This window comes from Xiphophorus hellerii, chromosome 7, assembly GCF_003331165.1.
Source record: "Xiphophorus hellerii strain 12219 chromosome 7, Xiphophorus_hellerii-4.1, whole genome shotgun sequence".
Classification (NCBI taxonomy): Eukaryota; Metazoa; Chordata; class Actinopteri; order Cyprinodontiformes; family Poeciliidae; genus Xiphophorus; species Xiphophorus hellerii.
The window spans coordinates 879,802-893,909 of NC_045678.1; the positions used below are offsets into that span (position 1 = coordinate 879,802).

Sequence of the window (14,108 nt, forward strand, 5' to 3'; positions counted from 1 at the left end):
TCCAGCACCCCTCCACCCACCCTGGTTGGGTTGTTTTGGTTTTGGACTTTTTTGGGCGTCTTGTAGCCACCCCAAAAGAGGCAGCTACAAGACACCCATCTGTGTTTCGTATTCCCTGATTACCTTCCCTGTGTATTTAGTCCCACGTGTGTCTCTTGTTCCCTGTCAGTTCCTGGTCATGTCTTTACAGTCCCTCAACACCTCTAACTGCAACTCATGACAGTTTATCTCATTTGGCTCATGTTTCCAATCTAATAGACAAGCAATTCTCACATTTTCAGGATTAACCAAATACAAAACAGAGAAACTGATAGGATGGTTAGGCATTTTACATTGACATGTAACAGAGAATTAAAACTATTACTTATCACATTGACTTCAGTGTTGGAAATGCTCTACTTAGCATCATGTTTTTCCCCACGGTTTGAGATGCTAGAAGCCTTTATTAGGTGATGAGCTTCATTCTCAGCTTGAGGCAATCTCATAGTGCTGTTGTGCATTGTTTGGACAATAGTGACACATACCCACACAAGCAGTCCGTACACAGTGAGGGGGAGGCAGAACAATAAGAGCATGACCTATATATGACAGAGACACATGAACAAAGAGCAGCTTATCATCCCTCTTATTCACTGTAATAGCTGAAACAGCAACAGGGAGCTGATCTACCAGGGCCAGAAGCTTTGAGATTAGTCTCATAGACATGGTAAAGTTGTTACTTGAATTGAATTCTGGTCGAAAAGTTTGATTTTTGGTTGAGGTCAATAATTAATGATGGATCAACCATCAAACAACCATCCAATTCTAGCTAAGTAACCAGTGTTTAAGAGATGTCATTGAATCAATGCTGTTTTGTGATTGAATTCTAATGATTGAAATGCCAAAGTCTGATCAGCAACTGATCATTGTTGAATCAATGTATGCTGTTTGTCGCACCCCTTGATTCCTTTCTGTACATTTTCTTAATTATCCATAAGCATTATTACTGATTGTGCATAATGTGAAGACACAAAAACATACACAAGTCACTACAAGGAGTGGAGCTGTCCAGCACCCCCATTTACATGAGTGGTATGTCCCAACCATACAGCCCTTTCGCTGTTGGGTTGTTTGCAAATTGCAAAAGACGTTAATTCAATGTTGAATTATGATCGAAAAGGTTGAAATTATGATTAAAGTTCACAATTGAAGGTGGATCAAACTTGTGTTCTTCAGTACACATGATTTCAATTGATTTCTGAATAACAGAATTTTGCTGAATTGCAATAGTCTGAATGGGGTGTGTTGAAGCAGAGGAACATCTAAAACACGCAGGACAGAGCACCTTGAGGACCAGGGTTGGGAAAAACTGGTAATCAATTTTGAATCAATGTATGTGCTGCATTCCTCTGCCTCCTCTCCCATTGCCCCACCACCAGCCTGAACCATTGATACAAAGCAGGATGGATCCCTGCTTTCATGTTGTTGATGCCAAATTCCGACCCTACTATCTGAATGTTGCAGCAGAAATCGAGGCTCATCAGACCAGGCAACGTTTTTTCAATCTTCTCTTGTCCAAATTTGGTGAGCCTGTGTGAACTGTTGCCTCAGTTTCCTGTTCTTAGCTGACAGAAGTGGCACCCGGTATGGTCTTCTGCTGTAGCTCATCCACCTCAAGGTTTGATGTGCTGTGCGTTCAGAGATGCTCTTCTCTGTTGTAATGAGTGGTTATTTGAATTAATGTTGCCGTTCTAACAGATCAAACCAGTCTGGCCATTCTCCTCTGACCTCTGACATCAACGAGGCATTTGAGCCCACATTCTGGGCGCAAATGGATGTTTTCTCTTTTTCGGACTATTCTCTGTAAACCCTAGAAATGGTTATTTGTGAAAATCCCGGTAGATCAACAGTTTCTGAAATACTCAGACCAGCCCGGCTGGCACCAACAACCATGCCACGTTCAAAGTCTCTTAAATTACCTTTCTTCCTCATTCTGATGCTCGATTTGAACTGCAGCAGATTGTCTTGGCCATGTCTATGTGCCTAAATGCATTGAGTTCCTGCCATGTAACTGACTGATTCAACATTTGTGTTCATGAGCAGTTGCACTGGTGTAGCTCATAAAATGGGTGGTGAGTGTATATGTGAAACCTTATTCACATTAAATAGCAACCATCAAATGAGAATAAAAAGTAATTTAGGCAGAAAGCTGTATCATCCAGATGGGTGCTCGCACAGTCTGAGGCCTGGCTGCCGCAATGCAGATCTATAAATTTAACCAACAGCCTGCAGTTTGCTCTGAAGCTCCTTTGCATGCTCTGATTTCAAAGCTGGCTCTTTTTTTTTTCTCCCACACACCAATTTATACTTAACTTTGAACAGTGTAACCTTTGATTCTCACCTGAGACAATCTGATTTATTATTTAAATAAATCATGGCCAGCTATCCCTGTGGTAACTTTTCTGACACCACCTGCTTAAACCAAAAAAAGTAAGAAGGATTGTGAGACCCCGCATTCACAGTCTGTATTCATACTGAAAATCAAGATCAAACGAGCTTTTGCCCATCTGCTCCACTGGAGGTTTCTGTCCTCCCTGAGCTTGCCTTAGGACCTCCCTAAGGCGGTCCAAGAGCCCACTACAGGCTCGCCTTCCCGCCTCACCGGGTAAGTGAAAAAACGATAAGAGTAATGGTATTTCACCGGTAGTTCAGGTATTTCAACCTGAACTATACTATATTTATTATTTAAATAAATCAGAGAAGTCACTAACCTGACCTCTTTGTTACCAATCACAGCCTGCCACATCACAATACATAAAGACAAACTGAATTGTATCCAAATTCCAGGCTTAAAATTGTTTAATATTAAAAAATACTTAAATTTTGGCTTCTTGGTACATAAACAACTTTGATCTGCTGCTATATTCAAACAGTGTAGTTTCCTATTGGTTTGTGAAAAGTGCAAAGTAGTAGATGATGTCCTCAGTCCACCAATAAGAGGAAAGGCTACTTCATTGCTCCAAATAGTAAAACGAAAACAAGAACAGCCTGTGTGACACCCACAGTGTTCAACTGATACTGTAGATATTTGTGAGGAAACATAAAAAGCGAAAAGTCACCTGTGACACCGACTATCACCTGTGGATGGAAATAATCCAATATCTGAGTCAGTTAATGAAGTCCCAATGAGCCACAGCTTCTTCAGCGTTGAAGGGTTAGTCCAGATGTTTTATGTGGAGTGCAGAAGTCATGTCTGCATTCCAGATGCTGATAAAAATTGCTTTATACGAAATTTTTCCACAACATATTACAGCGAGCTTAAAGAAAAGTGATGAAATCCTCAAAGAGGGGGAAGTCTAACCACTAAACTGAGAAAAAATTTCCTGTTATATTTTAAAAACCTTGTTTTCACAGGTTTTTATAATCCCTAAAATGAACTGAAACTGGTCATACACTCCTCATTGGCAGAAATGAACTGTCCCATACTTTAAAGCTGCAGTATGTAACTTTTATAAAAATATTTTTGTACGTATTTGTTGAAACTGTCACTATGTTGTGACAGTATGGTATGATACAGATAATTTGAGAAATGTCATGATAACAAATTTTGCATTGTCTCAAAAATTATTGCGATAAACAATAATATTTTTTGAAGACCATTTTAAACTGATGTAATGGTAATGACATAATAATGCAAGCACATTCTGCCAAAAATAAATACACTTTATTTTCAAAAGAACACTTAACACTGGAAATGGTAAATTAAATAAACAAAACAACCGAAAACAAAAATAAAATGGACTCCAAGTCTCCGTTAATAAAAAATGCACTTGAATAAAAACTAAACACAACATAAAATAAAAACTACATTGAACCAAAAGAGTACAGACTATAAAGTCTGTATAACATATTGCCCTTCAATAATCATTAGATTTAGATAGAGAAGATGGCTATATCAGACTACCTGGTGCAATAGTTCACTCCTCCCTTACGCTAAGAAAATGAGGAAGGGATCGGTCAGTGGAGAGCACCGGAGTTGCGCCTTTTTTTATTCAGTGTCATCAATAGAAAGGGAAAAGGGCAGGAAGAAACGATAAAGCCGATAAATTAAAATGATGTCAATCATTTTCATTTATCATGCGATTATTTGATTTATTATTTATAGCAACAGCCCTAACTCATCGTAGGTCTGACTCATTCGTTTTGGTCTGGAGTGGTGCATTGTGCATAGTGAGGAGGTGGAGAAGATCAGTTTATTCACAAATTATCTGTGTCATAACATACTGTTACGATATGGTGACTGTTTTAATAAATATGTAAAAAGTATATTTTTCATAAAAGTTATGTAACTGCACCTTTAGGACACTTTCTAACTTCTCTCCAAAAATCGCTCACATTAGTAGGCTAAAGTTTGATTGAGGCTGTCTGTTGTATGAATCCGCACAGTTAGCTGATAGTGAATAAATACATCAAGATATTGAAAAAAAATTTCAATTGAAAAAAAAACATAGTTGATGCTTAAACACTATAGGCAGCCTTTTCCAAAACCCAAAGAGTTACTTTAACTGTACTAGGCCTTGATTTGGAATATTTGAAAAGAATGTTAGGTTTATGACATCTTTGTTTTCCAATTTTGTGTTGATTATATCTATACCAAAAAATCCTATAATCCTACAACTACAGATGAAAACATTCTTATCATCTATAGTTTTTTTTATTTATTTATTGTTTTGTGAAGGGTGGAACCTATAAAATACTGTGTTTGCATAACACAGTATTTATGCATTTATGCATTTTGTGTTTTTTAATCACAAAAACAGGGGAGTATAATATTGTGTAAAACTAACACAGTTTTATTATACATGCTACCAACAAAAAGATTTAGGACAAAGGTGGGAAAAATTGATACCAGGTGTATTTTTTGGTTATCAATCTATGACTGACTATGCTTAACCAGCTTGTGCCAGACAACAGCCTCAACCCACAACTTTAGCTAAAAAATTTTTAACTTTCTTTGATTGTTAAAAAGCAAACTTAACAGGCCTCTTGCAGGAAAATGTAGTTGTTTAATCCCACAAATATAAAAATTTCTAGTTTCAGTTGCTCTAAATAGTTACAGATCTATCTGACTAGTTTAAAATTTGATCCATTTTTATTCTAAATACATAATGAAACTTTGACCAAAGAAAATATTAAAAAGCTGTTAGCCTTTCATCACTCTTACAATTTCATTACTTTTAACCAACTCTTTGCAATATGACATCTGTCTACTAGAGGTGAAATAACTTAACAGAATCTAAATTCAAAACATCCAAACTGTTCCTTTAAAGTTGTAGACAAAGCAGCAGATAAAACAGGCCAGCCCGTTTCTCTCACAAAGTTTCTGGATCATAGGTCTTTTTTTTTGTTTAATGTTCTGTTGACAACCCTGCAGCCTTCTGTGTGCAAAAGCATCACTCAGAAGGGCTTAACAGGTTTAATTCGAAAAACAGGATGGAAGAAAACAGAAATCAACCCGCCTGGGTGCCGCAAATGGCAGAACCCCGGATTTCTCACAGTAAGTCAGGCAGAAACAGAGTCCAGCTCCAGCCACTGCTACCGCTGCTTCTTCTTCTGCTTCAGAGACTTCCTCCTCTTCACGATCATCTCGTACAGCTTGTCCATGCCCTCGTGAAGCCCCTCTCCTATGATGGCGCATGCGGGTTGAACGTGGTATGTCGTGGAGGGCGCGAGCTCGTGCAGGGCCAGCTGCTTCTCGATGTCAGCCACTGGCAGGGACTTAGGCAGGTCCTGCTTGTTGGCGATGACCAGCAGTGGTGTGCCCTGGTTCTCCGCGAACTTGGTGACCTTATGCAGCTCGGTCTTAGCCTCCTCCAGCCGGTCCACGTCCACCGAATCCACCACGTAGATGATGCCATCTGTGCAGCGGCTGTAGGACTTCCACAGGGGCCGCAGCTTCTCCTGTCCCCCCACGTCCCAAAAGTGACAGCTGATGCCCTTCGCTGTGCCGTTACTCAGCCTGATTTTCTCCGTGTTGAAACCGATTGTGGGGACGGTGTTGACGAATTCGTTGAATTTCAATCTATAAAGAACTGTGGTCTTACCGGCAGAGTCCAAACCCAGCATGACGATGTGAAGTGACTGGAAGGCAGAGATGTTGGAGAAGCTGTTCCCCATTTTGATGTACCCTCCACCGCCTCCCACGCAGGAGGATTGGATCCACCCTCCCCCAAAACTGGAAATGACGGTTCCACAGCTCAGACTCGTTAATTCCCGGGTTGAGGCAGTAAAATTCCGCAGGTCGGCAAACAGTGGGGGGATTGATGGGCTCTGCTTGGCCCTTGGGAGCAGCAATGGAAAGCGAAGCGGTGTGCCTCCGCAGGACGCAACGCGCAGTTTATAAGTATTCCCCTCACGCACTTGCATCCATTTGATGGCGAGGAAAACACCTCAGTTCAAACACTCCTTTAAAAATGTCACAGCTTTGACAGACAAGCACAAAATATATCTGTGATTCTCCAGAAGTCAAATAACATTTCCCAGCCAGAAGTGAGCGTTATTAAGCATAGGGAAAGCACACAGATCCAGCAGTCCAATAGCAACAAAATTCCCAGCTGCCTCGTCCTTCGTCGGCTCCGTGTCAGACAACCCCTCCTCTCCTGTCGCTCGCTGCAGCCGTTCTGATGTGAGGCTGACAGAACATCAGAGACAGCCCTCGATACGCTCCACCCCTGCAGGACGGGACATGTGCCAATGAGGCAGCATGCGAGCGCCCTCACGAGCCTCTGCGGCGATCCGTTTAACGCACAGAACTCCCCAAACGTCTCAAGTCTAAGTGATTGCTAGAACCCGACTGAAGAAGTTAAAATTCTCCAAACAGCTTTAATTTATAGGATTTTCGAAGTTTGATTTTAAAAAATGCAAACTTAGCGGAAACATAAAAAAATAGATGGTCAAAATAAGCAGAGGTGGTTGCTACTAAGTACTAAAATACTACTTAAGTAACATTTTAGTAAGTAGCATTTAAGTACTTAAGTAGCATTTTAGAAAAAAAAAGCTTTTAGGAGTAGTTTTACTGCACCATAATTTTTACTTCTACTTGATTAATATTATGAAGTATCGCTTCTGTTACTTGAGTTTCATTTTTGGCCATTCTGTCCACCATAAATATTTACAACAAAATTCTCAAACACAGATATTTTTATTTATCCTATTCCTTATGCCAGTTTAGTCAATCTCTATAAAAATATCAATATTGTTTGTTGTTAGGTTTTGAATTATTTTAAATGTAAAATACTTTGGAGGTACATGTCTTCTTTGAGTCATCTGGTTCATTTGTACCAATTAGTTTAAGTATCTCGAGATCTTGTTCACGAAAAAGAGGGGAAAATGGAGCGGGACATCAACAGGCGGACTGGCTCAGACCGGGCCCTGAAACGGTCTGTCATGGTAAAAAGAGAGCTGAGTAAAAAAGCAAAGCTCTCAATTTACCAGATGATCTACATTCCTACCCTCATCTATGGTCATGAGCTTTGGGTCATGACCGAAAGAACAAAGTCATGGATAGAAACGCCCTAAAAAAATTAGTTTTCTCCGTAGGGTGTCTGGGCTCTCCCTTAGAGATAGGGAGATAAGCTCAGTCACTTGGGAGTGACTCAGAGTAGAGCCACTGGTCCTTCACATCGAGAGGAGCCAGTTGAGGTGGCTCTGGCATTTAGTGGTATGTAGACTCAGAGGAAGACCCAGGACACACTGGAGGGACTATGTTTCTCGTCTGGCCTGGGAATGCCTTGGGATTCCCCGGAGGAGCTGGCTTAAATGTCTGTGGAGAGGGAAGTCTGGGCCTTTTTACTTAGGCTGCTACCCCCATGACCCGACTCCAGATAAGCTGAAGAAGATGGATGGATATTATATATCATATCAAGTAAAAGCAAAATCTAGCAAGAACTGGCTCCGAATTACAGGCTAAGTTCAAAGTCCATATCTTTATCTCACTAAGATCACGTGAGGTGACTTTACACTGGATGCACATGCAGAAATTGACTCACATCCCACAGCTGAAAGTAAAGAGTGGAGCAGAATTTCTTCAGACAGATGTCATAAACTGGTAGAAGAAAATGTCAATCAAGTTATTTCAACCAAATCAAGTGTGTATGGCTTGAGTTATTTCCTTGCAATCAGAAAGTTGTGGATTTGATTCCTCTTGCCAAATGTCAATGTGCTCCTCAGCAACATACTTAACACACATACTGACCTGACCACGAGTTAACTTTTTTAAGTGTGACTGGGTGAATGTCACTCTAGTTTAAAGCTCTTTATGTGGTATGACTAAAAAAAGAATCCATCCATCCATCCATCCGCTGACTCAGCATCAATTCTATTATTTTGTCCCACTCTATTTTTGATTTTCTTCTACAAAGACATTGTTGTAGATGTATTTTCAACATCAACATATTTCCTAATAGTTTCCTAATATAGAAAATTATTTTAATGGGTTATTTAATATTTCCCCTATTTTTTTACTATTTTTCATGCCATGCATAAGAAAGTGACTTTCTACACTGGGTAGATTTTTTTTTTTTAGTTGTAATGGTAATTATCTAATACAGGGGTCCCCAAAGTGGGTCCTTGAGGGCCGGCCTCCTGGATGTTTTAATTCTCTCCCTGGTTTAACGCACCTGGATCAAATGATGGCTCATTAGAGGCCTAAGAAGAACACTGACATGCTGAAAAGGTTGTTGGTGCCACCAGAGAGAGAACTAAAACATGCAGGATGCTGGCCCTCGAGGACCGACTTTGGGGACCCCTGATCTAACACATACTGGGTTTCCCATGTTGGGTCTCCTCTGTAAAGAATCAATGCATTGATTGCTTCTACCGTGACAGTGAACCAACTGATGTGCCGCATTCAGGAAAGTTGAAATTAGAAAGTTTAGACAACATATACCTCCCATAAATTTAACTCACAGGTCCTAGTGGACTTTTTCAGTCCAATTTGAAAAATTTTGGCTGATTCTTCTTTAGGTTCATTGTCTCAAGACTGCTGCTCCACCTCTGTAAAAGTCATTTCCCATGACTTGTACTACTCATTACTCATTACTTCTAGAAATTTAGAGCACACTTAGAAAGTCCAGAGAATACTTACTTATACGTATCTAGCAACCCAGTAATCCAGAGGATACTTACTTACACTTATTTAGCAACCCAGAACAGGGATTAGAACCTAAATCCAGAAAAACTACCTTAGCAACTACTTTTTAGACTCCTATTCTTCCAACTCAGAAATGGAATTAGACCAGAGGATACTTATTTACACTTATCTAGCAACCCTGAATAGGAGTATCTAGTTTATTTACTTTGGATCAACATTATTAGATTTTTTTCTTCTTTTGCTCTTTCCTTAGGTTTGTTATTTTTGTTTGTATTTCCTTTTAATTCATGTAAAGCACTTTGTATTGCCTTGTTACTGAAAATGTGCTATATAAATAAAATTACCTTTACCTTACCTTATACCTTTACTCATTGCTATCAGTGGTTTCTTCATTCCCCAACCCTTATATTCCATGTGACTTTTGTTGTCATTATCATCTGTTATTATATGCAAACTGTCTCCCATCTTTTTTGTTATAATATAGACATATTATGTGTGACATGTGATCAACAAATAATTTATCTTGGTGAATTTATGTTTAACTTAATTATCAATTTTATTTTTATGGAAAAAAATGACATCAGGATATCCATTTAAAAAACTGATTGTCAAAATATTCCTAAACACTTGCAGTGTCACAAATAAATGATAACCACAGGTTTTTACATTCTGCGTCTGTATTAAAGGTAAAAAAAATAAATTCTAAAAACGAAATTATTTTGTTTTACTTTGAAATATTCCATTTAAATGTAACAGATCATGTGTAATTCTTAGATCGTCCACCAGACGGTAGCAGAGAAGGATCCATCCATTATGCTACACCCATTTCCCTGGTGGGGTTAGAAGCCATGTTAGTGCCTAGCTCCAGCGGTCAACAGGTAAGAGGCGGGGTCAAAAGTCCATCACAACACAGAGACAAACAATTATGCTTGCACACACTCACACCTAAGGAGAATTTAGACAAACCAATCAACTTCACAGTCATGTTTTTGGACTGGGATTAAGCCAGAGTACCAGGAGAGAACAAGCATGTGCAAAGGGAGAACATGCAAATTCTATGAAGTTTGCATGGGTCAGTTTCCTGTTTCCCAAGTTTCCTGGGCCAGGAATCGAACTCAGGAACTTATTCCTGCAAGGCAACAGTACTACTAACAGAGCAGGACACTGTGCAGCCCAGCATATGATTCAATGTACGTTGAGGAAAGTAACTTTATAGTAGATATCTCAGAAAAATATTTTATATACAGGTATGGTGTCATGATTTCAGCCCTTCAGCTCTACCTTGACTGTGCTGATTACTCATTACCCCTCACCTGCACTGTGCTGCTCCCTATTTAAACAGCTACTGTCACCAACTCAATGGGAGATTGTCCATTGCCCCCGTCACAGCTTTCATGCCTTGTTTCGTGTTCAAAAGAGTTTTCTGATCCTGCCTGTTTTTTGACCACAGACTTTTGCCTAGTCCTTCTGCTGTAGGAACAGTTCTGACCTCCTGTCAGTTCTGAACCCTGCCTGCCTCTGACCCTGCCTCCAGTCTTCTGATTACTGATTTTCATTGCCTGAGACCTTCCAGTGCATGACCCTGGATCGATTCAACAACTCAGCCTCTGGTTGGTGGATTTTGTCCCTGTCTGTTTGTCCCCTGAGTCCCCAAGGCTTCCCACTGTCCATTCACCCTACCCTCCCCAGGCTGGATTCCTGACCCCTGTGGATCCCCCATTCCTGTCCAACCAGTGTGACCACACAGCTTTTGTAATAAAACGTTTGGTGAACTGTCCACTTGTTTTGGGTTCTGGCTGATTTTGCTTTAACATTACATATGGAAAAAATTAAGAGATCACTTAAAATTCTCAGTTTTTCTGATTTTACCTTTTATAGGTATATATTTGAGTAAAATGAATATTGTTCTTTTATTCTTTGAACTACTGACAACATTTATGTCTCTTCCATCTACCTCCAAAGAACGCTCTGTCAATATTTCACTGAACCTGGATCATCTCAAGAACCCCCTGCAAAGAGACCACAACCTCAGAGACCACAGTACTTCTCACCCTGGCGGGAACTCACCTCCTCACACCAAGTAAGATCATTCCATTTCCTCAGAATTCAACCTGTCCAATTTGCCATCAATTCATCATCTTTCCCACTGCCTTCAGAGTTCTGACGACCCCAACTTCCCATCCACAGGACAAGAACAACCACACAATCTGATGTTTCATCATTGTTAAAATAAACCTTATTTATCTGATTTCCTGTTCTACTGATTGTGTTCTGCATGATGGTTAAAAGACATGAACCCACCATGGCACAACAGTATTAATGTTTTAACTCTAGAGTTCAGAAATCAATTTGGTGGAGGTTTTCAATGCAGCAGTCTCATTTTTTTTTCCAGAGCTGTATGTAATGTAACCCCAGTAAAATCTCCCTTAAGCATGCCTCATTTCTCGATCAGTGTTTCCCAACCCTGGTCCTGTGATGCTCAAGGTTGGTGCCCATGGCATTGGTAATGCCTTTTTCAGAGACATCCCTGATAATTCCAGCAAGACAATGCCGAGATATGTTTTGCATGTGTTACAACATCGTGGCTTTTTTTTTTTTGGAATGTGTTACAAGGCATACATTTCTAAATAAATATTTGAAAAAAAATAAAGTTCATCCATTTGAAAATTACATAGCTTGTCTTTGCAGTGAAATTAATTGAATATAGATTGAAATCCGGGTGAGTGTTGGTAGTTGTGCGCTGTTTTACCTGCTATCTGGTAAAGCAGATGTCTTTTTTTCCTGCATTGAGCCTCGATATAGCCAAACTCCATCATTGTGCTTGTTTTTTAAATACCATATTAGATTTGTTGTGTTGATGCATTTTGACATGCTTCACCCCAAGGTAATTTTCGGCCGCCCCCACAATACACAAACGTCCCCATTCACTGAGCATTATAGTTTCACACAACATTACTTAGGATTTGTTGCCGCGTGCTTACGCAGTGTGAAGGAAAGAGGATTTACGCTGTAACAAGCAGCTGCGAAGTGAGATAAATGTGATTGCTTTTGCTGATTCGCAACAAGAGAGAGTGATCAGCGATCACAGTTCATACACTTTTTCATGGAAATCGAACGATTATGATCGGTTGGCACACCTCTAAGTTACATATCAACGTATTCTGTTTGTTTTATGCAGAGTCCCAATTTAATTGGAATTGGGATTGTATATAAAGTTATGTGTCACTCATTTCAGTCTAGTTCTTTATCGTTTGTAACTATCAGGAATTTTAAGCTTTTAAACCTAATAAGATTGCTTTTAAAATTAAGATATATTGCTTTAAAATATAAATAATGTGTGCATTCACCATTTTTACTGGATGTGCCAATCATTTTTCCTACACAATTTGGCATTTTAAAATATAGTTATAAAATAGGTTTCACATAAAATATAGTTATTTCACATAAAATATACTTATAAAATAGATTTACCTGATGTTCTTAGCAGGAAGAGGAGCCCTCAAATTCTGCTCGAGGTCCCATACAACATTGGACCGGCCCCGCGTGACAAGCAAGATCCACTGCATTGTGCAAAATGGCCTAAAGTGATATGGCAGACTTTGGATCTTTTGTCACTGCAGTGCCTGGCCTGGCCCAACTCCGTTTCGGTCCTAATGTACTCCGGCCCTGGTTGTTTTGCATTGAGCAACTTCAAAGTTGGGCGGGTTATCAATCAAATTCAAGTTCAGCTTGGATATTATTTCAACTGAAAGAAAATACAGTGCCGTTGAATATGTCGGTAACACTTTACTTGACAAGGTGTGAATAAGACTGACATGACACTGTCATAAACATGACATAACACCTGTCAGCATACCACCAAGAAGGATGAACCATATCCAACAGGATTAACTGTGGACGCAAGAGGAAGCTGTCTGAAAGGGATGTTCGGGTGCTAACCCGGATTGTATCCAAAAAACATAAAACCACGGCTGCCCAAATCATGGCAGAATTAAATGTGCACCTCAACTCTCCTGTTTCCACCAAAACTGTCCGTCGGGAGCTCCACAGGGTCAATATGCACGGCCGGGCTGCTATAGCCAAACCTTTGGTCACTCATGCCAATGCCAAACGTCGGTTTCAATGGTGCAAGGAGCGCAAATCTTGGGCTGTGGACAATGTGAAACATGTATTGTTCTCTGATGAGTCCACCTTTACTGTTTTCCCCACATCCGGGAGAGTTATAGTGTGGAGAAGCCCCAAAGAAGCGTACCACCCAGACTGTTGCATGCCCAGAGTGAAGCATGGGGGTGGATCAGTGATGGTTTGGGCTGCCATATCATGGCATTCCCTTGGCCCCATACTTGTGCTATATGGGCGCGTCACTGCCAAGGACTACCGAACCATTCTGGAGGACCATGTGCATCCAATGGTTCAAACACTGTATCCTGAAGGAGGTGCCGTGTATCAGGATGACAATGCACCAATACACACAGCAAGACTGGTGAAAGATTGGTTTGATGAACATGAAAGTGAAGCTGAACATCTCCCATGGCCTGCACAGTCACCAGATCTAAATATTATTGAGCCACTTTGGGGTGTTTTGGAGGAGCGAGTCAGGAAACATTTTCCTCCACCAGCATCACGTCGTGACCTGGCCACTATCCTGCAAGAAGAATGGCTTAAAATCCCTCTGACCACTGTGCAGGACTTGTATATGTCATTCCCAAGACGAATTGACGCTGTATAGGCCGCTAAAGGAGGCCCAACACCATACTAATAAGTTATTGTGGTCTAAAACCAGGTGTTTCAGTTTCATTGTCCAACCCCTGTATGTCATAACAGTAGTCACAATAATGTCATTAAGTGTTATTACACTGTCAAAAGCTTTAACAAAACAGTAATTAATATTTCCCCCTACCTGAAATAAAGCAGAACAAGTAGGACCAACAAAGATTTCATTAAGCTTTATTACACTGTCAAATGATTTAATAACAGA

General features: G+C 40.1%; 1 protein-coding gene and 1 long non-coding RNA gene across 2 annotated transcripts in view; one reads left to right on the forward strand and one right to left on the reverse strand.

The window, feature by feature from the left end:
* Window positions 1–2,493: 2,493 nt before the first annotated feature.
* LOC116723311 (uncharacterized) overlaps window positions 2,494–14,108 on the forward strand; it is a 29,667-nt gene continuing 18,052 nt past the window's right edge. Inside the window, exons 1-3 of the long non-coding RNA XR_004339958.1 lie at window positions 2,494–2,682; window positions 10,016–10,027; window positions 13,719–13,724. This is a non-coding gene — a long non-coding RNA (uncharacterized LOC116723311). The remainder of the gene's footprint in view (window positions 2,683–10,015; window positions 10,028–13,718; window positions 13,725–14,108) is intronic.
* On the reverse strand, window positions 4,807–6,716 carry LOC116723310 (ADP-ribosylation factor-like protein 4C). The gene has a single exon (XM_032568111.1). The coding sequence runs from the start codon at window positions 6,403–6,405 to the stop codon at window positions 5,575–5,577; it is 831 nt and encodes a 276-aa protein (XP_032424002.1). The 5' UTR covers window positions 6,406–6,716; the 3' UTR covers window positions 4,807–5,574.

What these genes read in the sequence shown, in the direction of transcription:
- LOC116723310 (XM_032568111.1), bottom strand. Translation starts at nt 6,405, where the DNA reads ATGCAAGTGCGTGAGGGGAATACTTATAAACTGCGCGTTGCGTCCTGC.